At 37.8% G+C, this 23563-nt stretch overlaps 1 protein-coding gene across 6 annotated transcripts in view; it reads right to left on the reverse strand.

Annotated features, from left to right (window-relative positions):
* KCNK2 (potassium two pore domain channel subfamily K member 2) overlaps positions 1–23563 on the reverse strand; it is a 129424-nt gene that overhangs the window by 7886 nt on the left and 97975 nt on the right. For all 6 annotated transcript variants that reach the window (XM_075042644.1, XM_075042645.1, XM_075042650.1 and 3 more), the window contains 2 exons: positions 21307–21493; positions 12592–12731 (listed from right to left, as the gene is read on the reverse strand). In XM_075042644.1, coding sequence (XP_074898745.1) covers positions 12592–12731; positions 21307–21493 — 327 coding nt within the window. The remainder of the gene's footprint in view (positions 1–12591; positions 12732–21306; positions 21494–23563) is intronic.

The following is a 23563-nucleotide window of genomic DNA, read 5'->3' on the forward strand; positions in this document are numbered from 1 at the left end:
CCACTTCTCTCATGTTTTCCCAGCAAATAAAAAACAGCTGGCCATGCTTCTGATGAAAGCAAGCCTATGTAACCTGTAGGATTGGCTCAGAATTCCCTCGCCAGCACACCTCACCACATGCTGGTGACGGACCTGTCTTGCACAGGGCAAGCTGCTATATTTTAACTCTTGCACATATAAGTTATTCAGAAGGTTCAGAAGGATTTTAAAATTGTAGTTGTTAGGATATCTGATGACCAAATTCTAATTAGACTTCTTTTAGGAAGCAAGCTTATGCAGCCAGCTGAAGAACAACACTAAATATGCCTTTGGAGATGGGCTCATGTTCCAATTAAGGTGATGTGGAACACGAACATGGTGGACTCAATTCTATCTGCCTGTAGACCAGAGCTATGATGCTGCTTGGCACAATTTCAGTTTTGTATTAAAATCATAGAAAAAAAAAGAAAAATACAGTGCTATTGCAAAGCAGAATTGAAATGCATTAGTAGTAAAACAGAGGTAATTGGCACAGCATGAGAAACTAGCAGTTCAGTGCTGTGTGAACTATGTGTGCCCCAAATTACTGCTTTCAGCCCCTAGCTTTTGTGTGAACTGAAATGCACTCAAAAAAATGTTATCTCTTCAGCATAAAACTCTTGATTCCATAGCACTTACAGACTCGAGCACAAAAGGTTATAGGAAAAGAAATGTGCAGTCCTTAACTACCAGTGTACATAAGCAACTTGCTCTTATAATTTGATCCCTCCTTTATCCATAGGGACATTTCTGTATATGTTCAGGTTCTTTCTGTCCTTAGGGTATGACATTTTATCATACTGCATTACAGCTCCTCTTCATCCAGGGGCTGACAGCCACAAAATGTCTTCTGCAAAGTGATTGAAATACCAGTTGCCTATACTGCTCAAAAAAAAAATCTTAACATACCTACCTGCTGTAACAATTGTTTACTTTTCTCCAATTCTCATCTCATTTACAGCACACAGCTCTGTAGACTCCGCAGCTGTCATAGTTGGGGGCAATGTGACACAAGGACGAGGCCTCTCAGTCACAGAAATTATTGACAACTAAGTACTTTACATAAGGCTGAAGGACACAAAATATTTCAAAATAGGAAAAACATGTCACAGTGATAGCACCTGACTCAGCCATACAATAAGCAGCACTAATCTGGTGATGCTGCTCACTCCTAACCTTTGGGGAATAGAAATGCCACCAGTAACAGAGACACAGTCCCTGGCCCAGCTCCCAGATTGACTTCCTCCACATCAAAATCCAAATTAGACTGCAAGGTGTTAGACATATTTCACGAGGAGTATCAACTCTAACCTCTTATCGATTCTAAACTATTAACATAGTACTTTGAACATCAACCACTAGTAACTTTATTAGGTATTTATGAAGTAATACTCTACTGCCTTATGAGTCTGGGTAATACAGGTCTCAACAACAAATTCTCAAGAAATATGGTAATGGTAACACAACTAGAATATTCCACACAGCACAATTCACCACAAAAAACTAGATACTTTTCTATCAAATAAACAGTGTTGACTCAATTCCTTGTCCAGCACAGCTTGCCTGGCCACCAGCTACCACTGCAGATGGCCCTGGATATCCCACACATTCTACATCATATCTGACAGCCCCATGGGGATGTCTCAAATACCACAGGTCATCTCTAATAGCATCTTTAAATGTCTATGTTAAGGTGTCTCTGTCTACCTGTGGTGGAAATGTCACATTTACTCTGTTAGGATATAATGAGGAATAGCCTCTGAACAATTTTGAAGCATGTCTACTCATTACTGTTAAAGTCGCTTTTGGTTTTTTGGGGGGGTTGTCCATTTGTTTTTAACTGTACATCAAAAAAATACTGCATAAACTTCCTGAATGACCAAACAGTTCACAGGCTGTGCACATACGTTATCACCAATATAATTTAAAGACAGACATACTGAATTTGACAGAACTAGGAAAACACATGGACATTAAGCAACCATTCCTTCACCTACTCCTGCCAAAACCCATCTAAATTAATAATAACCCAAAACTGGCTCTCAGCCAGTATCACTGGTGAGACCAAAACTCTATTCATTTTCATTGCCACCACGTTTCAGCTTTCTCACTTTGTAGCTGAGCTCTGCACTTGGATAGAGGCCAACAGCATAACCCAGTATGTAAGTATGTCCAAGGGGATGCTACTGTTAAAAGAAAAAAAACATCTGAAGATACTGAAGCACCTGCTTCATTCTTCAGTACATTTACTCTAATTCCTTATACTTGTCAGGAGTTTGGGGATCTTTCTGGGCACGCTGCTCACAACAGATATCCAAATAATTATACAAACAGAACTACCCACCATGCAGGAAGACCACTCATCCTATTAAGTGTGGTCTGGACAGCACAAGCTATGTAGCCATAACATTTACATGAGTAATTTGTACTTTGAATTAAGCCACATCTGTGGTCTAACAGAGAAAAATGCAAGCCTAATTAAGGACATCCTTAAATAGACCAAAATGAACACATACTTGCCTAACTTAACTTTGCCTTAGTTTTGCTCCTCTCTCTCTGAAGATTCTTGAAAAATCCCAACATTACAGTATAACCAGTTAATCTACTTCTACTTACAGAGTGGGAAGACAGACACCCTGCTTGGATGGAGCTCAGATATACGACAAGAAAGTTATGATATACTTGGGAGGAGCTAAACTACTAAGTACCAAATAGGAAAAAAATTAGCATTATATACTATGCAAGAAAATGTAAATATACATTTCTAAATAACCTGTGTAGCTTTTTCTTTCATAGCTGTACTTTATGTTGCTTCCCTTTGGCATACAGGGCTTATACATTTTACAAAGGCCATGTTATGCAAGCCAAAAAAAATGAAAGAGCAAGTAGATGAGCTGGAGATATCCATCTGACTGCATTTTAGGAAAAAAAAAAGTGGCCTTCCTTATAGATATTCTTAACACTCTAGGTGTTCCTCAGTATATAATTTCTAATATTTATCCCTAATGCATTCTCCAAGGTTTGCAGCTTTGTTTTTCCTCTCCAATGTACTTTTTGTGTTACTTAAAAATAACACATCCAATTAACCTCTCCATGATATGCTACTCAGAGACAAAACTAGAAAGAGCATGTACATGCCACATTATCCAGGCAGCAGAGTGGAGTACATAACATTTTGTCTTAGCTTTCAAGAAACACATCCAGCAATTGCAGAAATTGTTCTCAAAGTCCCACTTAAAAATCAAAATTAAAAAAAAATGTAGATACAGAGAGGGTTGATGAGTTTAACAATGCAGCTACTGGGTGGGTTGATTCCCTGCGTGGGCTGGAGGGTTTGTCTATCTGCCATCTCACTTTCCTGCAGTTCTGGGCAAGCATACGCTACCTCTTCCCACCTGAGCTACAGCTGGCCGCAAATTTATGTTCACTACATCAGTTATCTATAGGCTACAGAAGACTGGAGTACAGAAGAGAAAAAGACAAGTTTCACAGACATTTTTATTGAAGCCTGTGCATTTGCTGTCAAAGGGAATCTCATTTATAGTCCAACTAAAAAAATTCCTATCCCAATTATCTGGCTTTTAGTATTTCTGTAATTATAGCATTATTAGTAAGTACCCAAACCCCTTGCGCTGTAATCTGTGGACAGGTATTTAGAGTAGACTGTGCTCTGCTTGTCTTTAAAGGTTAACAGTAACAAAATGCAACATAGAAATACCACAAGCACTAATAATGAGATACCTATGCTAAGCTTTCCCAAGTGTTTAACCACTATCTTCTATTTCTTCATTCTGTCAGGACCTCAGCTCTGTAGTAAAGAACTCTTGTACACCAGGTCTTTAAGCTACCAGACTTTAATTTCAAAGTGAATAGCACAAATGAAGCAGTAAGTGATTTTTTTTTTGGTTCCCCTGACTGGTATGCATGTCCCTCTATTTTTCAGGCAAATATTAGAGGGGAAAACATTCTATTTTGTAAAATTGCCATCTTCTGGAGTAACATTTAAATTATAGACGGTTGTATTTTTGTAGCCATGGTGGTCAGAAATGTTTTGGGAACAATGCTCTCCCACTGGAAATTGGATTATTCAGTCCTATAATAAGCAATGTTTGTGAGTTCACTCTGGTGAGCAATGATTGTTTGGTTTCACCCACATAACTTCCATGAGCACATCTGATGCCTTGGATGAAATAAACCACATTCTCCAATGGGAATGCAGAGAGCCCATGAATTCTGATTATTTTCTTGCAGAGGAACATCTATGGTGGCAGCTGTGGGAATATGTTTTGTGGAGATGTGACAGATGGCAGATGCAGAAATGACCCTTTTGCTCTATCATGGTCTGATTCAACAAAATAAAAACAGGTAGCCTAGTAAATTAAAACAAAAAAAAAATCATGTCTACATAAACAGAACCAGATATACTAACAATCACCGCATTTATTTTGTTTTACCTCTATTTTTCCAGAAATATGAACACCCCTATGTTAGGTACCTCCTCAGAACTATTATTGAATATTGCCCATCAGACACCTCTTTGCATAGAGCTCTGTGTGTGTGTGTCTCAATACTGTATACAAGTTATTGGCCTGATTATCCAAGTCCCTAATATTCTGCTTATTAATAACTTCCAAAAGAAAAAAAAAAAGATGCTGACATATTCCTATCAAAATCAGCTGTTCTATTTAGTTGTTTCATCTACCTCAGAGAGCCATCCAACCCCTCTTTCAAACTGAAGAGAGGGAATGACATTCACCTGTATTAACCACATGAAACTATTTAAATTTACATAAAGCTCTACCAGCTGAGCCCAAGGTGATTCAGGAGAACAGCATGTATTCTCTATCTGCAATATACAGCCACTGACATTGCTGCAGCCAGAAATAGCAAACATCTTAAGAATTATACTAGAAGCATAATGAAACCAAAGCCACAGGCAGTTGAAAGACCGTCTCAACTTTCTCCCGCAGAAAAGAGACAATGACTGTTTCATAAACTCATTGGACTTTTGTAGCTTATAAAGATATGCTAAAGAAAACATAAACAAAGGACTTTTAATTTTGACTTGGTACTGAGTAAGGAATGGCCTTTGTAACTACATCGTCAAGTCCCTAGTAAAAACTGTTCCTTAGCTTTCTAATGTCAATGTCTGCAGTGATATTTTTGTGAAGTATTAATGCTCCACTCTGGTTGTTCAACACTAGTATTACAACTGCACTCATCCCTTGTAAAGGAAAGTACTCCATAGGTTCTTCAGTCCTTTTTATCCCTGACTGCAAAGCAGTTTCCTCCCTGTCAACACAGCTTCTTGAAGATCCAAGGGTATTCTGCTGAACTGGCTTTGTCTGGGAACTCGTCCACAAGACGGCTATCGAATGCATACATGCTCAGTATTACTAACATGTTTTGGCATCTTTTCCTAACAATATCCAAGCACTGAGATTACCTTAAAAAAAGTAAAGTTTTCAGGAATGTTAATCATGAAGATGTGGGCTGAACAGATTCCAGATTAAATATCACTCTGTCAATAGAGTTAAATCGCAGCTATATTTGTCATACTAACATAAAGGATCGATTACATCTTGTCTCCAAAAATCAAGATTTCCTAATGTAAACCATGATAATGTATGTTCAGGGAATCTTCATGGGTAATTAACTCCAAGAAATGCCACTGCTATAACTGAGCTCCCTTTAATCAATTTCTCTTATTATGAAGTATAAGTCACTTGCTCCAGTTTTATTTTTGCAATTCAATAGCTCTCACCATCACTACCTGGCTGCATGCAACCCACACTGGAGGCATTTCCCTCTCCCCTGAACCCTCGAGTCAGCACAGCGAGGCAAGGGGGAGTGCTGTGGGAGAGTGGGGCCAGGGGTAGGGGCTGGCAGTGCCCCCCTGCCCTCGGCAGGCGCAGCGTGCCATCCCGCGCAGGGAATTGTACCTCGGCAGGGTGTCTCTTGTAATCAGCACCACAGCAGCATCCCTTTGGGGACCTGGTACTTAATATGCAATAACAAAACAGCCAACTCTAAAGGGCTTTAATATGCCCAGCTAAGAGGCATGATAGAAATATAAACCACACCAGCATAGATGTTACCTTTGTGCATGTGTGTTGACTCTGAAGTTAATCAGGCATCACATGTCTAAAGTACACAAAGCTATGAGGAAAGACATCTCAAAAAACGTGTCAAAAACTATCAGCAGATTAATTTTCCTGGGACTCTCAGAAGAACATGTTCTTTCATGTCCATTATTGCACAGAGTACTACAGCGTGCTTGTAAAAGAGTGATCAATACAGAAACTCAGCGTTACAGAGTGTTGCTAGGGCAGGACCAAGAACACCACCAGGATGACTTATAATCTCTTGAGAAGCGAAGAGATCAAATTGCATTCAAAACTGCGTCAGCCATTTCTACCTTCTCCCTACACCAATATCACTTTTTATACATCTCCAAGACTCAGAGACATTATGGAGAGACTGTACTCCCATCTTGCTTTTTTGGGGTGGTGGTGGGTTTTTTCTGTCTTGTTGCTAGTCAAATTTGACTGGAGACCTATGGCTGTATTTACTATAGAAAAATTTTATATTTTTCCTCATCTCAAATTTAGAAACAATCACCTTTTTGAATGGGGCTATTCTTTCTCAAATACACTTTTCTGTACATCTTGGATGGACTGGAAAAACTCTTTATGCTAGGCAGACTTCTCTTCAGATGGCTCTTTTGTCATTTTTGTAGCTCTCCACATTCTTTCCCAAGTATAGACCACAGATCTAGGGATTGTTTTCTAGTAATATACCTTTTAATAACATCTACAGCAGTAACACCACTTTCCTACAGAAATTTAATAACCTGGTTGCACATCCTAGAATTGTGTCACCCCTATTAATCATTGCCTTGAAAAAGGACTTCACATGTAATTGCTTTCACATCATGACTGTCTCCCACAAATATTTCTGATTCAGTGCTTTCTAGGAACAGACTTCCATCAAGTCAGTCTGACCTACCCATTAAACTTGTGGATATACAATTCTCAAAACAACTGCAATTGTCTTTTTAATCTTTTGTAAGAAAATGAAAAGCCCAAACAGTTGTTTTCTTCAAGAGAAGCTGATCTCTTAAAACAATGCACAATGGATCAGCAATTGGCTCACACCTTTGTAAAAAGTCTCTGATCACCAGGCTGAAGAGTTATTCCTATCACCCTCATTTCTAAGTGAATGGATTTTTTAAAACAGCAAGAGCCGGATTAAGAGCTCACCGCCACTGAAAGAACTTCTTCCTCCTCCTTGCTCGCACACCCTCACTGACCAGCCTGTTTGCCTGGTATGCCAGTTCAACTCACTAAAACCTTACAAAACTGCTTCTCACTTGAGTCCACTCTTTTTTTTTTTTTTTTTTTTTTTCATCCTTTCATGCATACATTTAGGGTCCCTCCTTGGAGGATATGAGACATCGTTTCAAGCTCCCTTTAGGCTGGGACCCTTATGCTGGGTGAGCACCTTTAGCCTGAAGCTAGTAAAATGGAAAGACAACAAATATTACAGGGAGTGCAATAATCTCCCTGGCATCCTCATGACAAGCCTAATTTTGTTTTGACAGACATGAGTGACAGCTCTGCCACTGGTGCCAGGAAGATTAAACTGAATGATGATTCAGATGAGTCAAATTTGTTTATAAATATCAAAGATAACGTTGTGGAAATTCAAGAGGCAATCAAGTGCATGTGCTATTTCTCATGAAATTTTAGTCTTGGTCTTTAAAGCTGGATCCATATTGTTCAACTCAAAAGAAAGACACCCAGCATGAAAAATCACTTGTACAAACTGAGCTGATGTCTAACATGAGTCAGTCACCTGGACTCTTGATACACAGTGAAGAGAATGGGCTCTTCCAGGATGCAATTCATCTCATATGGTAGATACCTTAAAAAATTCAAATGGATCATGCTAGAAATATTCATTTTCTTCCACTGACTATAAAGGGAATGTAGATGACTAGGTCAGATGTTGATATCTACACTGAAGATGAATCCCATCTTCATTGACTTGGAGTCTGGACTAGAGCTTAACAAAGAGAATACTGTGAGGCCAAGGGACATAAGGCCTTAATTTTAAAAACAGGAATTTGAAGTTTATAGCCCAAATGACTAAGATTCTTGGTTTGGTAGGCATTTTTGCTGGAAATACTGAAATTCAGAAGCTGCTGCATACTGAAGAAAAATATGACAAGGAAAAAAATCCTGCTGAAATTTTACCTTTCAAAGAGACTAAAATCAGAAGACTTTAAAAGTGCTCTGAGTAATCAGAGTACAGAGAATAATGAAGAGGAGGGAGTTTAAGGCAAGCTAGTATAGCTGAATCTGAACTTCAGAGACAGATCGCCTACTTAAGATTACAGCACACAGCATGTTCCAGTGACTTTCTGACACTTCATCTATCTTACTGTATGAACTGCTTCCAACAGCAGATCTATCCTTCTAAAACTCCCACTTCTGTCTCTACTTGTCTTTCAGTTCCCTCCCTATTTGATGCATTCAAAACTCTCAAGAGTATTTCAGGAGACAAAAGCCACCTGAGCAACTGACAGACATTCTCGTTATCTGCGGTTTAATATCAAAATACAGCATTATTGTGGATCACTGCATATCTGATCAGATCTTTTTGTCTCAGTTCCACTTGCATATGGCAAACTTTTCTGGTAGTATCCTGAAAAAAAAAAAGGTGTTTTCTTTTGTTGAAACTGTAAAATGCATTATTACTGCAAAGTCTTATGTAAACTGCTTTTAAGAACAATGCAACTGCATTAGTAGAAATGTGAACAGGACTATAGATATTAGGTGATATTAATTATCATCATGCCCACTTCCTGGAATATGGAGGTTGCCTTTCACAATATACAGTCTAAATATGCTATGAGAAACTATTTTTTACTTTTGACTACAGGAAAAGGCAAAAAGGAGATTATTATGGCTGCCTATCAAGAGAGTCACCAAATACCTCTACTGATATACAGTTTTGTTTGTTGAGGGAAAGAGAGGGGCTTTGCAACACTTGCAACCTCTGTCTTCATCCTGGACTCTGGTACAATTCACTAGACTTGGCTGCTATCAGCCCTTGGTCTTAGACCACTGAAACCAGCACAGCCAATCACTAGTGAATGATCTGCTCCCTCCTGTATCTAAAACATGGTAGGCTACTGCTATTTTATTCATGAAAGTATGATACTAATCCTACACAAAATCTTGTTTATTTGTAGGTGTTGATACCCATAGCGAGTAAGTCTTGTGAAGGAAGATTTTCAGTGTTTTATATTTCCTAGGAAATATATTAAACTGTTTCAGTTTTCAAAGTGCATTAATTATGGCCCTATAAGTTTTATCATAGCCTCTGTCTCTCAGTAAATTTCAGTATATAACATTGTTTCTAATTTCAAAGGCTACCTTTAGGTACAATGAGCTATTTCCCCAGTGACTGACAGGATGTTTCCTTAAAAGAGAGTTAAAAAAACATACTTATAACTAGGATTTTTCCATTGCATTCATTTCTACTATTTGAACTCCAGATAGATTCCTCTGCTATAATCTGCATCCATAGAAGCTGGAACAGACCATCGTAAATTTAGGTTTAACTGAAAAACCAGACAATACAAGAAATTCAGAGTCTGCTCTGGCTTCTGCTGGCATAGAGGAGACCTGATGACTACATTTCCACTAAACTCCCTCAGCTTCTTCACTCAAATTTTCCTAGGCAGGTAGTACGGATGAGCTAAGGGCAGCAGTTTTTGTAATAAAATGCTACCTGTAAAGTGAATATTTGTAAAACGCTTCAGTTCAAACACAGCCAATCTCATAACAAAACGCAATATATTTTTACAACTTTCCTCCAACAAAGTACCATTAGGAGAGAATACAAAAATAATTTTTCACATTTTCTAACTAGCACACAACTTGTGCTACGCCGTAGTTCAGTTCTCAAACTGGTCTCCGTGATTTTTAAAACTGTAGCATTTTTAAACTGCTAAAATATTTTCTTTCTGTTATGAATTCTCAGACATGCCTGAGCAATAGGTTAAGAAGTGAGGGGGAGATTTCTGAACATCAGAGATATGATTAATTGAACAAATGGAACCAATTATGTTACGTCTGTCTTTAATCAAATCTAACACTCGAGACACTTGCATACAGCAAAATCCTGAATACCTGCATCAGCCAAGAGAATTTGGATGTATCTGAAGAATGAGCTTTTCCTTTCTGTAGACAAAATGAATATGCTTGCTTAGGCTACAAAGGTGAGAAAGAATGGCAAGATGAAATAGGGCATACATTCCTGGTGCCTGAGAAAAGAAAGCTTGGCATAGCACTGCACTGCATAACCTGGTAAATTGAGTTTTACTTGATAAAAATAGGAATGTATTTAATGTGTTAAAAGTATCCATGAGTTTGTTCAATTCATGTTACTTTAAATCTTTTCCATAGTTAGTCTATAGTGAAATAGATTCAGTATAAAATAAAAACTAGATATGATAAAATTCAAACATTCTTAATGTATTATAATTATTATAATAATATGGATAATGAGATGCCCTAAACAAGATTAAACCCTCAGGTGCTGTGTACAATTATATAGTCAAGATAGTAAGATCTCTGGATAAAATCTATCTGGATGAGAGAAGAGTATGAGAAAAGTGAGATTAAATACCAGATTAATTCTGAGAAGTGGTGTGAAGAACTAAACTGTGTCACAAGTGTCTGAGGAATTGCAGCAAAACTAAGCCTGGACAAGGTATTTCTGCATAGTTCCAAGTCATAGTGCCTCAGTCACATCCCATTTCTTCAAGAATCCAGAAACAAGTAACCCAGGGAAACTACATGCAGCTTAGGAAGTGCCCCAAGCTGAGAACAGTTAGACACCAGGAGAGCGCACAGGGGAGACGCCACATGTGCTTGCCCAGCTCTTACTTCTTCCTAGTGCAGAGCCAAAAAAATGGGCTAGACCAACCTAATTCTGAAGTTCAAAATAACGAAGAAAAACCATGCAGGCTAATGGCATTTGAAGTGATCTATTGGTTTCCCTGCAGCCAGTGTAAATCACGCAGGTTAGGTGTTTAAGACACCTTCAGTGCTCTTCCAGAAAATAAAATGGTGGTCCTGCAAACTGCTGAACTTGCAAATGGGAACACTTGTGTGATGCCTGCTGCTCTGTATCTGTGAAGGACACTAGTAAAGCTCGTTGTGTAAGGAAAGTTATAAATATCCTTTCAAATTTACAGCACAGGGGCAGAAGATGATACTCTTTATGTGAAGCTCATCAAATAAATATTGTCCTCTGCTTCAAAGCTAAGTGTTTCTGAAAAGCCTGGTAAAAGCGTGCTTATAACAGACCTGCCCCAATGCTGCCTCCAACTACAAAGAGCTATGAGCCTAGCAAGGGCAATGAAAGAGGGCTGCCCGCCCCACTTGCCTCACAAAGTGGGCTTAATCCTGCCCCAGCACCCAGCCCACATCCTCCTGCCTGCTGTCACCATGGCTGCTGCCCTCTGGTCAGAAAGGGGCAGGGACCCCGAGGGTCTGCAGTGAGTGAAAGTATATCGGGGTAAGCTACCCTTTACAGCAAGGCCTTTGGGAACTCAAGGGTTGCCAGGATTACATCTAGGCATTGATGCCGTGCCCTACAGCTAGGAAAACAATTTAAAACAATGTAAGTAGTAGGCCACTGCACAGTAACCAACATATTCATTCCATCAAAAAGAAATCAGAGGTTTTATATTTGAGTAACACAAATGAACTGATGCATGCAGAGGAATTGAAGTTAAATTAGAGGGAAATAATATGTTGCTTAAAACAAAATTAATTTATTTCTCAAACTTCTAGTAAAGCCTGAACTGTACTAGCTGCAATCAAAGAAAATTTTGCTTATCCTCTAACATTTTCAAAACCAGGACATTTTCTTAAGTGACAAAATTTAAAGTAAAATATTGTAGCATCATTGGAATGATAAATACACATTTACAAGTAAAAATATATTTGAACTGAAAGCAATGCACCTGACTACAAATAACTAGGCATGCCGCTGAAGATATTATGGTAAAACACACCCAGGCATATTTAAATAATTCATTCCAATACCTTGCATGATATGAAACATTTATTCTCTCACTGCTATAAAATGAACAAAGGTATCTTAAACATAACTATTTAGTATTTTTCTTTACATACCTGCATCCCATATAGAAACCATCAAAGCAGAATGATTTTTGCCTCAAAAATTAAGGACTACATTCTACTGTCTAGAATAATTCTTTTAGAGAATTTTTTCCCATTAAGTTGGGTGCAATTGTGCACATACACTTAGTTAATAATACATTTAATCTAATTTTATATGCAGCCATGTAAAAAAAAAATCACTCTGACTAGATTGCTAGAAAGTTTGCCACAGTTTGAGCTGCAGCATATACTTCATACATGAACAGCTTTGACCTATGCCCTAAAAGCAAAAGCAGTTATAAGCTCACCTGACTGCTAATCAACGTTTTTAAAAAGTAGTATTTCTTCCCTTTCAAAATGTTCTTACCTCTTCCTTTGTCTTTTTTGATATGACTCTTAGCCAGTCTCCAATCATGCTGAGGACAGCTGCAAAGTAAGCAAGCCCAACAAGGATCCAGAACCACACCACTGGCTTATAAAAATCTAAGTACTCGATATCTGATCCCCCTGAAAAACAATACAGTTAAAATTAAAGCAGACTTAATAGTTATAGGTGAAAAACTGTTTTTAAATTAATTCTTTTCCTAAAAAAAACCCCAATTATATTTATTGCAACTTCTTCTATTTTCTCACTCATGCAAAGATTCATAGCAAAACATTTCATTGAATTTGAATAAACAATGATCCAAATTCATCCACTCTTGAAAACACAGTTTGGAGTATGCAAATTTTAGACAATGATTGCTAATCATTCATAATAAATAAAAAAAATAACACAAACTGATACAACTGCTGATATATCATTAAGGTAGAGGTCATTGAGGACAGCTTGAATTAAAGGACTTCCCACCTGCTCCAAAAACAACTCTGTACCAAATTTTAATTATTGCTCTGGAATATGTGATGTGTTCATATCCTGAGAAATCTGATTTTGCACAGACTTTGAAACACATCTCAATACTTACATGAATCCTTTAGCCCTTGCAAAGAAGAATAGCACCTGCATTAACAAGTGTCCCTGTTGGGTAGGCAAACATTATCACCTCCATTTTTGCAGGGGAGGAAACCAGGGTATGGGGACTTGAGTTGAAATGATCATACTCAAAAAAAGGTGGATAAAACAGATATCAGCTGAAGGCAGCTTTTTTGAATCCCACTGCTGCAAGCACCAGTCACTTCCTTCCTTCCAGTGTTACAGTAAAAAAGGATAAATTTCAGAGATGTCTGTAATGGAGCTTTCAGGTACAATACACCTATAGAGAACAGATGCCTTATTTCTGTACCAAAAAAGTTATGTTCATCCAGAGCTCTTGACAGCACAAAATAACTCACATTTCATATCTTGCAGTAAAATAAAACAGAAGCCTTAAACTTGCAACTCAGTTGTGTTATGATAAGTAAAATCAGGATCCTACTTTGGATTGCTGCAAGTAGAAGTTTGATGTGTGTATCTGCCCACAATTGAAGAGAGCCTACCATAAAACCTTTTCAGGCACATTAAAGTAGTCTGTATGGGTACATAATATGTTGGTTTATGTATCTGCATCCTCTACTGGGACAGTACAAGGAAAATTGGCCCCAAAACATCAAGCACCTTGTTACAGTAACAAGATTAACTCTGGTGAAGAATAATGTCTTTTTCCTAGCTGTTATTATCTAATCATCGCAGAGATTACATGCAAATAACAAAGAATTTTACTGATGGTTATCTTTGTATGAAAGGCCTCAGACAGAAATTTTGTTATTCTCATGTCAATAAGCCGTTTCATCAATAAAATCTGTTGAGCTGTAGTGGTTTACTCAACTATCCAAGAGATGAATCCACACTGCAAAAATGGATATGCTTCGACACCTGCACAGTCACAAGCAAGGTAGAAGACAGCCAACCACCAAAGGGTTCACAAGACAAACAAAATGTCAGAAATGAAGGGATTTCTTAACATTATCCAGCTCATCTCAATCCAGCAAAACAGGATTTTAGGGATGATTCACCAAAAATTTGTTGCCATTCAAAAAATGGTTGATTACCACCATGCCTTTACTCTATCAGGAGCTAGTAATGAACCACGCTCGGTGGTTCACCTTCTTCTCCTGCTGTCCATACAATGCACAAGAAAGTATCACATAAAGCATCCACTCAGCTTGTTTCTAACCTTTGGTGTGTTAATTTTATAAACTGAAACTGGAACCTAACTCTGCCAGTCTACAGGGAGCATTTCCTTCACAGTTTATATGTCATTTGTTTACAGCAAAGTTAACTACCAGGGCAGGAGTTAGGACAGATTCATATTCAATCATGAGTTTTCTTTACTGTCTGGCCAGAAGATGGCTCCATCTAGCCATGCCCAAAGGAGTTCAGCTTTCCTAAAGTTAGAAAGGGACAGTCAACAACCCTTTAGGAAAAGGCTTAACAGCTAAAATGTTTATTAGCTGTTGAGTTTCTGAATTTCAAGGGCTCCTCGGGTGAGGTCTCAGTTTAGTGGAATAGCAGGGAAAGACATACCTAAGGATGTTTGTCTTGAGACAACTGTCTCCTGTGATGCTGAAACATCACAGAATGACATAATGCAGTTACCTGGGAATGTCATTAAATAGGATTTCACTGGTAGGAAAACATGATCAGAAGTCAATTGTACTGAATTGAAAGTAAATGGAATTCATTAACTACTGATTTACAATTTACGTAAATGGGTATGAATGTATTTTGGTATGAGGATGTATAGATATAAATGTATTTTACTGAAGTATAATTCATCTAGTGATTTTACTGGTAACATTGTTTAACTGGTAACATATGTAAAAAGCATATCAACATAATACATTTGCATGGATTTTTCATAGCATAATTTTTACTTAATAATGCTATCATCTTTGTTTTGCAAAGCAGATTATTTTATATAGCCCTTTAGGAAGCAAAATGCTGAGAAGCCAGAAGCTGAATTTTGTTGTTTGTTTGGCAAAGCCAATTTTGTGGGCCAAGGGACAAAACTTTTTTCCAACTTTGCTTGACGTCTACCCAAAATAAGTTGCAACCACAATAAAGAAGAAATACATCTTCCAATTGGAGTGCACTCACTCTTTAACTAGAAGTCTCACTGACATAATCTTTATGAAGAGCAGCCACAGTTTATTGCCAAGATGTTCTGTGATAAAGATTTGATCCAAAGTCCCTTGCAATCTATGAGAAATCAAAGAGTTTTTCCACCCATCTTCATCACAGGCTATTGTATTGCTGCTGCCACCATTCTTACATCTGCCAAACAACTTTTGAATTATTTGGGATTTTCAACACTTTGGAAGCCATAGGTTGTTTTATGGCCCAAATACATATTCCTTACTGAGGTGAAAAGCTCTGTGTTTTAGTGAAGGATGGCATTAGAGAAGATTTCAGGGGTGCATTAGGACAGATTCTGGTTCTCAGGTAAGGGATCAGGCTTTCAAATTTATGTAAATAAAAATAAATACATATAACAAGTACATTTTAAGTAAATACTTTATTGTTGCCACTCTTTTCCCCATTTATTCTACAGCTAACTGACTCAAAATAGAAACATGCAATTATTTCTTTAAAGTCATCTGGTTTTGTTTGCATTTTTGCTTCAGAAGTAGCAGCAGAGAATAGAAGGTGCTATTGGCATTGAGTATCTTAATTCCATACCAGCAGAAATTTCTGGGTTATTGAAAAGGGGGCCCTTCAAACCAGGAAATGTCTTTATTACTTTTTATTAGCAGTACAAATTACTCTGGGTATAGAAATGTGACTAAATCCAAACACAGTTTTAATTGCAGAATAACAAGTAGCTGTCCATCACCCCCGTTGTGACAAAACTGGCCAACAGGCTTAATCCAGAAACACCATTTGTCCCACTCCAGAGAAATAGAGGTTCAGCCCTGCAGCTTGAAAGGAATTACCTCTGAGGACTGCAAAAAGGAACGGAACGGAGAAAAGCTAGCTTATCTGGAGACGTGGAAAAGCAGCATCCTTGGGACAAGATAACAATGCACTGCCTGTGAGACAGAATATAAGTAGGCCATACGAGTTACTTGATGGCACTCAGCAGAAAATGGAGAGCTACTTCAGAATACAAAGCACAGCTATAAAACAGTCCTTACACACTGTCCTATACAGAAATTGAGCAAGGCATGGCACACTGACTTAAGCTTAAAGCAGGCTGCATGGTTCACACCAGACAGCGCTATTATGGACATGAAGTCCTGAGGTGGCAAAGAGCACTTCCAAACGCCAAATAAAAGACACAAAGCCTGCGGAAGAGTGCGCAGCTCTCTTATGGGATGCTCAACACATGCCTCTTGCTCAGTATAACAGCAATTTCTTTCTGTAGAGGTCTTTCTGCTGGGTAAGTAATATCACACAGTGAGAGCAGATCAGCTGGGCTGCTATGACCACCAGGTGAAGCATTCCAGTTTGGTGACATTAAATGAGACTAAAATATCTCAATACTCTACAAAATGGCTCTCAGGCCAAGCAATACAGTACAGACCCAGATATCTGTATTACAGTGGCAATCCACCACATCCAATTACAGACCAAAACAGTAAAGAAGCAATAAGCTACACATCAGAGTTCAAACAAAGAAAAACAAACCAAAAAAACAACCCAAACAACCCAAGAAAAAAAAAACAAAACAAAGAGTTAGAATTCATTTTATAGTGAACTTGTAAAATTCTGTGATTTGTTGGACTGATTGCAGCATAACCTTATATCATCATTATGCCCCACTGTGAAACAGACTACAGATGTGCTATTTATATTTCTGTCGTCTACTTAATTCAGTCAATTTTGGACTTCTCATCTAATTTACATCTGAAACCTGTTAGATTAACTCCCTTAGAAATATTTGTCTATACTTTCCAACCTGCACTGCAGTTAAAGGATTTATCTGCACATATGAACAATAGGTTGTCATGTTATACATATATATACACACACGTACCTCAGTGCTAACTTTAATATTCAATAATATCTTTCATTATACTAAAAAATGACACATTTGAGACAAAAAGATATTTCTTTCCTCTCAGAATATTCATAATATTGGCTGGATTTTCTTCTGTTATATTAAAGTCAATGGCTTCTCTTGAAACCAAGAAAAAGGATGTTTGACTATGTCCCAGTTTTCATAAGACAGTGCAGGCTGTAATACAGTTTCTTCCTTCCTTTTTTTTTGTGAAAAGCTGTAACAATAAACTTTCTTCAATTACAAAAAATTACTTATTTCCCTCAAAAATAATAAAAAAAATTCAATCCCTCCAAAAAATAGAAAAATCAAACCATTTCATAAGACAGAAATGTTAAGTTTATTTTTTGGAATACTGTTCATATATTTTCTTGATCATGCACTACAAGGGCTCTAACTTTTCCCTCCTTGCATGTACCTTGAGTGATCACGTCTTTTATGTTTGCCTTAAGGCTTCTCTTGCTGGTGGATACCATAGCTGAAATTTCCATAGGCTCCAAATAGCAGCCTAGACTCTGAGCAAAAAAAGAGATGTTTTGGCATTCTAGTTTCTGGGAACAGAGTATTTGCTCTCCAGTACAAATGAGAAGAAACCTATAGAAAAATTCTGGAGAACTCTACAATAATTTTTAATATGACAACCTGTACTACAGCCTTTAACACCATTATGTTCCTGAATCCCAAGTTCTTCTGTTGGCTTTCTTGTGCTAAAGCTATTCAGAAACACTCTCTTCTTTACCTCCTAAAAGTTCTTCAGGGCTTCTCTTCAGCTCTTAGCCACAGTGGTGCCAGAAAGCAGCGAGTTCCATGTTAATGAAAAGTGACAGTTATTATAAGAAATATTTCTTTTAACCCCAATACAAATGTCATGGTTGTGATAATGTGTACGTAGGGCTTGCAAACATGTTTCTTCCTCTGGGATGACAGTTCCCAGAAAAAAATTACCGGAATATTTGGCAGTTTTCAAATATTTAGGAATTTTGGATTTTTCAGGGAAGTTCATGAGCCAAAACTGACACATAATCATGAAATATCCCATGGACCTCCAATATGCTACAAAATTTGCCAATTTTATTTTTATTGCTAGAATAGTTCACTCCACTGTAATTGCAAGTTGGAGCATCACTGCCCACCGCTCTACTTTAGATTTGACTAAAATTCTGAGTGGAAGAATGTAATTTTCACTCTATTGTTTAAGAAATATGCCTTTCTCACCAGGAAAAATCCAGAAAGGGAATAAATTAATGCCAGTGTGAAGGGGTTTTTTTTCCAAATTCATTGCCATCTAGGCACTAAGTGGACTGAAGCATCATTCTGCTTGGTGCATGCCTCACCATGACAAACCAGAGCTAAGCAAGCCATGCTCTACAGCCACAATTTCAGATGCAATACCCATATTTTATCATAACCCCCCCTACAGTATCACATGCCTTAACTCTACATGCTTGTTTCTCCTCTGTTTATGGCACTCAGCTTTCCTAAACTTCAAGGAGAGAGTGTTCTAGATGAAGCCTACCACAAAAATATCAATGGCCCTTAGTGTCTGCATGGTAGTTATGACTTACCTAAAAGAAAATCAAGCAAATCAAAAACTTATAAAGACAACTTACTAATTTGTTAGTGTGCAAAAGATTCTGCATACTTCCTTAAAATTAATAAGGAACCCTAGCCCTTAAAACAAATTTTATCAGCTCTGTTGAGAACTTGCAATGTCAGTTTTCTTCAAATAGCTTAGTATTTATGCACACCAATGACTGTAAGCTTCCACAGTGCAAAGCACAGTCAATGAATACCTTACCTATGTTTCAGAACTTTTATTTAACTAGACAATTATGTACTGGAATGACAAGAAAACAAATGGACCTTTTTGAAAAATCCTTCAAGTCATCTACCATAAACTGACTATGTTAGTCCACACAAAGATGATAATATTGTCAAATTCTTCTCTGACAAAATACAGTACAGTGACAATGTTAACCTCCCCGTTATGATGGAGATAGTCATCTAACCCTGTTCTCTTGAGCATCATCTCTGCAAGTACAAAACCAAATCCCCCACACTGAAACTTTATGTCAATAACATATTACAGTACCAATACAAGTCTTGTGCATGTTACTCAAAGAAATAGAAAACATTCCTGACATTTTGATATCATGCATTTACAGTGGAACTTTAAAAATAAAAAATACATAAGAAGTGAACCATGAAAGGCCATAAGCTATAGAACAATGTAATTCAAGGACATTCTGTAGAAAGAGAAAGTGTTTCCTGGTAAAATTAAAAACCAGACATGATGTAGGAACAAATTATGAATCAAGTGGTCTACAAATAGAAAAATCTGTGGAAATTTATAATAAGAGTAATGATGAATGTACTCAGTGTTCTAGTTAGAGCCAAGTGGGCCATTTCACATGATGCTTTACAGTAAATATAACCAGGCCTTTATATACTATTATTTTTATTCCCTGTCATACACGTACCCCTCAGGAATAAAAGTCTAAAACATCCAGACTCTTGGCTTGGAAACAGCATACATTTTTTATTTGGTGCTAGTTAGAATCTGACCAGAATCACAAATTCCTGAAGACAAAATGGAAATAAGAAAAACAATATGGGAAAGGAAAAGGGAAAGGGAGAAACCAGTGAGACACATTCAGAAGAAATGTGGAAACATCACAAAAACCTATGTAAAAGCCCAAATAAATTTCATTTGCCATTTTACAGCCCAGTTCTATAACTTCTAAGAATCTTCGGCAACTTCTCAGTGGCCTTCATTTTTTAAACAGCTTGCATTACTTAATATCTTCAACACTAAATTTCCCCCCATTTTACCCAGATCATTTATGAATATGCCAAACAGTTCAGACATTTCAGAGGTCTCTGTGGGACTTTACTAACCTGGAACGCTCTTGCCAGCAACAAGACCAGTCACATTCCTGCCATCAAGGCAAGCTCCAGGCAGGCCTGCAAGTCATTAGGAGGAGCTACCCAACCTGAGAGCCTCACCTTGGTGCACCTGGACTCACGCAACAGCCCTGGCTACAGATGGGACATGGAAGGAGCCCATGCCATGTGGATGTCTACTAGAAACACTTCCCTCCAGCAGAACAGCTCACCGACAGCAGCCCAGCACTGCTGTCCATCCCAGCTACCTTTCTCAGCTACCTCTGCCTTGCACAGAGTTCAGAGGTGGGAGACACATCTCATTAAAGAGAGAGATGATGGTGCTGCATCAGGAGAAGCATGAGATCAGGCTGAAGAAAGCGAGACTCAGACTCAGAGCACAAAGCTCTGAATTTCTATTCCTCACCTCAACACATCACTGACTCGGATCAACACTCTCAACACAGACAACATACTTACTCAATTGTATTCTGAGAAGTGGTCTAACACCTCTAACACCTTTCCAAGAAAAAAGTTGATGCAGAGAACTGGCACAAGCTTTTTTTAGCTCAGTTTGTCAAAGTTATTTGCAACCAATCCAAGCTGGGTTAATAGAACCATAAGAAGTTGGACACGTTATCTACGGGTTCTGCTAAACCTCCTTACATTACAAAACACACATGGACAAATGAGTACATAACAAACAAAAGAAAGAAAGCACAGAAGCAGGATCCAACAGCAATAGAGACATCTCAATGGCAGAAACAGAGCTCTAGAACTACACTTTGAAAGAGATGCACACAAAAACTACGTCATGTAACTTCACAAGGTGAGACATTTTAAACAACTGCAGCTGAAAAAAAATATATTCAGCAGACTAAAATACTGTATTAATTCTTGCACTTCACCCAATCTGTAAGAACAAAAAAATCTACCTAAAAAAATAAGTAAAGCATCTTTTAACAGCACAGGAGAATCAAAAATGGAGTATGCAGAGATAGGCACCATGCATTTCACTGTCCCACCTCCTGTCTCTAGCCTGCCACATCATCCAAGATTAGGTCAGACCCCCTCACGTCACTGACACAAGTATGATAAAGGGAAAAATTGGGAGAGAGGCACCACAACAGAGATGTGTCTGTCCCAAAACAATACAAAAAAGCAGGACATGTATCACTGTGCAAAATATTGTAAGATAAAGAGTTATGAGAAAATCTTACCTGCAACATAGTCACCAAATCCAATGGTAGTTAAAGTGATAACCACAAAGTAAATTGCATCTAGTGTGCTCCAGCCTTCTATGTGCTTGAATATAACTGCAGGAAGAGCAACAAACAGCACGCAGCCAAACAGTATGAATATTATTGTTGAAATTATGCGAATCTTTGTCTGACTCACATTCCATTTCTGGAAAGGGAATGGGAAAGAGAGGAAACCCATCGTTAATAAAACTGCGCCACTGTACGTAAGCACCTATCGCCCACAGTGACCACTACATTGCTCAAGAGGACAGTCCATTATAATTCTCAAACAAACAGGGAAATCAAAGCAGGGTTTTATTTTCAAAGGGTTTTCAAAGCAAACATGACTATCCTAGGGAACCTTTGCCAGTAGGAAATACAGAGCAGCGCTGGACTCTTCATTGTGGCCACTTTTGTGATCTGGGCAAGTGGCATGTGTACCATTCATTAATATTAACAGCTGATCATGCTAAAATTTTGAGTGGGAGCTAGATATTTGAGTGAGCTTCAAGTAGTGTTTGCACCTGCAGTGTCTCTGCTTTTGTGCATCCACAAATAACTGAATAAAATACCCAGTGAATTTTAACCATATAGTTCTCTCTAATCAAGTAACTGGCTAAACAGAACCACAGAATATAGAGCTGGAAGGGACACGAAGCCATCACCTGCCCTCTTCTGAAAACAACCCCACCTAAGCCACTGCAGACACATTGCTGGCCAGGCAACATGTGATCATGCTTAACTGTTATTGTCATCAGAAAGTTTTCCTAATGCTTAACCTGCATCTCATCTCCTTCAGTTTAAGTCTACTATTTATGGTCTTATCCAAGGCAAACAAAGAAATCACTCCTTTGGTCTTTCCAGTAAACTTTTACAGGTGCTTTCTTTCAGTCATATGTTCTTCAGACCCAATAAATGCATTTCTTTCAGTCTTTCTTCACCCATCTATTCTTGTTGCTTCCCTTGGCTCCAGCAAATTAATCTATGTTTTGTTAAGTGTTGTACTCAACACTAGATACCAAAAAATACCACAAAACAGAATGGAAAGATCCTTTCTTATGCGTTGCCTATTTATTTATTTACACTTCTATTTATACTTCTAACTATGATGTATGCTTTTTCACAGCAGTATGACATTAAGCCATGTTAGCACATGAGCCCCAAGAGTCCTCAGAACATTTCTACAAATTGCACCTAGAGAGATGTTTCCTGAAATGTAATTGCATATTTTATTATTCCTTCATATAGTACTTTGAATTTGTCCTTCTGGAATTGAATCCTATATATTCAGACTGCTTTTCAAAATTTTCAAGATCATTTTGAATTCTAATTCTGTCCTCCGACTTTTAGTTCTTTCCCCAGCTTGAGATTATCTGTAGATTTAATGAACCAAGTCTTTTATCTGTTGTGTAAGCTATTAATGATTTTTTTTAAAGTGTACCAAAGCTAGAAGCAAGCACTGCAAAGTCCTGTGCATGCCCTGCCAATTTGACATTTTTCTAAAGAGCTTTCCATCCATCCAAAGCATGTTAGTTCAACTTAAAAGCAGCAAGGGAATGCACAAAACCAGAAACTTTCACAAAAGGAGACCAAAAATGAAATCAGACTGTTCATGAAAAATGTTTTCTTGTATTTAATTTTAATGCCAATGGAAACTATGTTTTACAGTCAGCCTGACCAAGGTCCAGCTCTTGTACCCAAATCACAGTAGTATGGATTATGGAAACATGAAATTCCCTGCTCTGACCCACCAGCATCTCCCAATTCTTCTTTTGGAGAACTAGTAAATGGAGTGCTCCAGACTGCAACATATAGATCAGTGTTTTCATTCAGATATTGTCAAAAGTGTGCAAGATGTTGCTTTTTATGTTGCGGCATTCATGTTGTAGGGATACATCCATTACGAAAAAAGGAAAACTATTATCCCTATGAGCAACAGGCTAAGAAACACACAAATAGGTCTCAAATCTTTTGTACTTTTAAGCAAAAAATAAAATTCAGTTATAAAAAAGCAGAAAGGATAAAAAAATAAAATGTTCTTATGGAATGTTCTTCCCTTTTTAGACAAATCTCAATGGAAATGGATGTTCTTTACCAGTATCTTGTCTGGACTTGAGCTGATGTTTCAAAGTAAAAAATACCTGCCTTTACTAAAAAAGCTTTCAAGTTTGTATTTACCTATTGCATAAGACTACTCAGCACAGCTCCAGTTTGCTTTGCTTCAAAAATAAAGCCA

The sequence above is a fragment of the Buteo buteo genome, chromosome 12 (genome assembly GCF_964188355.1).
Source record: "Buteo buteo chromosome 12, bButBut1.hap1.1, whole genome shotgun sequence".
NCBI classification, from domain to species: Eukaryota; Metazoa; Chordata; class Aves; order Accipitriformes; family Accipitridae; genus Buteo; species Buteo buteo.